This window comes from Propithecus coquereli, unplaced genomic scaffold (genome assembly GCF_000956105.1).
Source record: "Propithecus coquereli isolate 6110/MARCELLA unplaced genomic scaffold, Pcoq_1.0 Scaffold209, whole genome shotgun sequence".
In the NCBI taxonomy this organism is placed as follows: Eukaryota; Metazoa; Chordata; class Mammalia; order Primates; family Indriidae; genus Propithecus; species Propithecus coquereli.
Window position 1 is genome coordinate 159884 of NW_012145967.1, and position 2801 is coordinate 162684.

The window sequence follows — 2801 nt, forward strand, 5'->3', positions numbered from 1 at the left end:
AGACAAGATAATCTTATCTTGTGACAGAGTTTGGTAGTACTTTTCAATAGAATGTTCAGAGGGTCCTACCCCAGCCCTTATGGTGGTTTATGAATGGAACACTCATGGAATGACTGATACTGGGAGAGGAAAGCTGAGTGACCTCTGAGGTGGTGATACTGAATTCTGTAACTTCTTGGGTGAAAGAGCTTATATTTATGAGCAAGAGTAGTGGTCATTTACCTTCATACGTAAGAAAATTGGCCACAAGCCATCTTGGTTACAGGACTAGAGGAATGAGTGCATTTCTATCATTGGCATGGATCGCAGGCAGATGGGCCTGCAGCAAGGGACAGTTCTCCTTGTGTGTACTTGGGCTACAGTGGAGGTCTCCTTAGGGCATGTTCACTGTCCATCACTTCGCTGCCTATTCCTGATCAGTAATCCAACTCGTGTCCTGGGGGAACCCAGCCCACGTCAGAGTCCACTCTTAAGCCACTATTAACATAGTGGTGAAAAGTGTTTTAAACTTCAGCTAGGCTTTATGAAAGGGGTCAGAAAATTATGGCCTGTGGGCCAAATCCTACCCACCACCTCTTTTTATAAGTAAGGTTTTATTAGAACATGACCTCACCATTTGCTTATAGATTTTGTATCGCTATTTTCATGCTACAACAGCAGAGTTGAGTATTTGTGACAGATTATATGACGGACAGCACCTAAAATATTTACTATCTGAACCTTCAAATATCTGGCCCAGGAGATGAGAAAGCTATCACAGCTTTGTATCCATTAGAATTGTTTCCAAGCTCTTTCATGGCTGAAAGACCCTTACAACTTACATGGATAGATTTTTTAAAAGTTAGCTTAATATACAAATGAGGAGGAAAAAAAGTTAGCTTCACCCACAAGTGGACTAGTGACCTCCTTCTGAAACAATCTTGGCCCCAGCTAGTTTCTTCAGGGCTCCCTTTACATCTTTGTTTCTCAGGGTGTAGATTGTGGGGTTCAGCATGGGGGTGACTACATTGCCAAAGATCTGCGCTGGGGTTACTAGCACTTCACTCAAAGGTGGCTGGGTATAGATGAGGGCACAGGGCCCAAAGAACAGTGTGACCACTGAGAGGTGGGAGACGCAGGTAGATGCCACTTTGCGCCTCCCCTTGGCAGAGCGCATCTTCAGGACGACTATGGGGATGTATGAGGCAAGGATGAGGAGGAAGCAGTTCATGGGCACGAGGCCAATGTTGGTGAAGCTCACCGTCTCAATGATAGGGTGTTACCACATGCCAATTTGACTACAGGGAAAATGTCACAAAAGAAATAGTCCACCTCATTAGAGCCACAATATGGCAGTTGGAAGGTCAATGTGGTGAGAATTATAGCATGAAAGGAGCTAGTGAACCAGGTACCCACAGCCAACAGGGCACACACCAGGCGGTTCATGATGATGGTGTAGCGCAGTGGGTAGCAGATGGCAGCAAACCGGTCGTAGGCCATTACTGTGTAGAGCAGGCACTCAGTGCTGCCCAGGAAGTGGTAGAAAAAGACCTGGCACATGCAACCACCCAGAGAGATGACTTGGCTTCTCACCAGCAAGGTGGCCAGCATCTTTGGAGTGCTCACAGAAGAGAAACCAATGTCCAGCACGGACAGATTACAAAGAAAGAAATACATAGGCATGTGGAGGTGGGAATCAGACATCGCAGCTAGGAGGATGAGCAGATTTCCCAGCAGAGTGCAGAGGTAGAAGATCAAGAACACAGCAAAGAGCACAGTTTCCTGCCCCTCTGTGTGGGGGATGCCCAGCAGAATGAACTCTGTGGCCAAAGTGTGATTCTTTATCTCCATGGAAGTTAGATGCTATCCTGAAAAGGGGGGAAATGACAATAAGTTGATGATCCAAGGGACCAAATTTCACTGCTTTCTACCAGTAGATTCACAAGGAAAAAAAGCAATCAGAGATCCTATTTATGAAAAGATAATGTTTATTGTGATTCAAACTGTAGAAACAGCAAATATCCCCAGAAGGAAGTGTGGTCTCCTTGGCTGAGGACTGAATCATGGCAACTTGACTGGCAAATGAGCAGACTTTATTAGAGAGGAGCAAATGACAAAGAGAGTGAAAGCGTCGAGGACTAAGAAAGGCAGGGAAAGACAAAAAAAAGGAAAGAAAAAAATAGAGAAAGCATGAAGAAAAAGATGGGGGCACGTTAATAGATTGCATGGAATTTCCACAACCATTTTCTAGTTAAATGTTAATATAATTGTGTAAGATATGTATTAATATTTTCATTTCATAGTTGATGAATAAATTATGATTCATGGAATTTAAATAACTTGTTCAAATTCTCATATACAGCTTCTGGCAGATCCCAGATTAGAATCCAAGGATTTTAAATCTATTATAACATAATTGGAAAAAGACAGAAAAAAGAGCTATGAAAATGCAGATAAGAAAAAAAAATTAGTGTATTTTTGATGTGGAAATACCTCAAAGATAAGTTAGCTTAATCATTTATTTTTTAATTTGGATTTCTTTATACACATCCTTTTTGAGATGGTTTTGAATTCCTTCCTAATAATTCTTGTATTAATCCTGTCGTTTTATGCACTGTTCAGCACTCCAGGTAGCTATACAAAGAGGAATGTAATCATTGCATCCTTTACTCTGTTTTTGTTAATGCATTCTAACATCGTGTGAGATTTCAAAGAAATCACTAAAAAATAACACTGTCATATTAAAGTGAAATTTTTCATTTGTAGAACTATAAGGAAGTTTTCACACTGCTTTCTTCTATTAAGTATTAGAAACTCTTCAT

At 41.3% G+C, this 2801-nt stretch overlaps 1 protein-coding gene across 1 annotated transcript; it reads right to left on the reverse strand.

Moving 5' to 3' along the window:
- Window positions 1–895: 895 nt before the first annotated feature.
- LOC105810306 (putative olfactory receptor 10D3) lies at window positions 896–1830 on the reverse strand. Its single transcript, XM_012644267.1, is given in 2 exon segments — window positions 896–1254; window positions 1257–1830. Coding segments are annotated over 2 exon segments (933 nt in total).
- Between the last annotated feature and the right edge of the window lie 971 nt (window positions 1831–2801).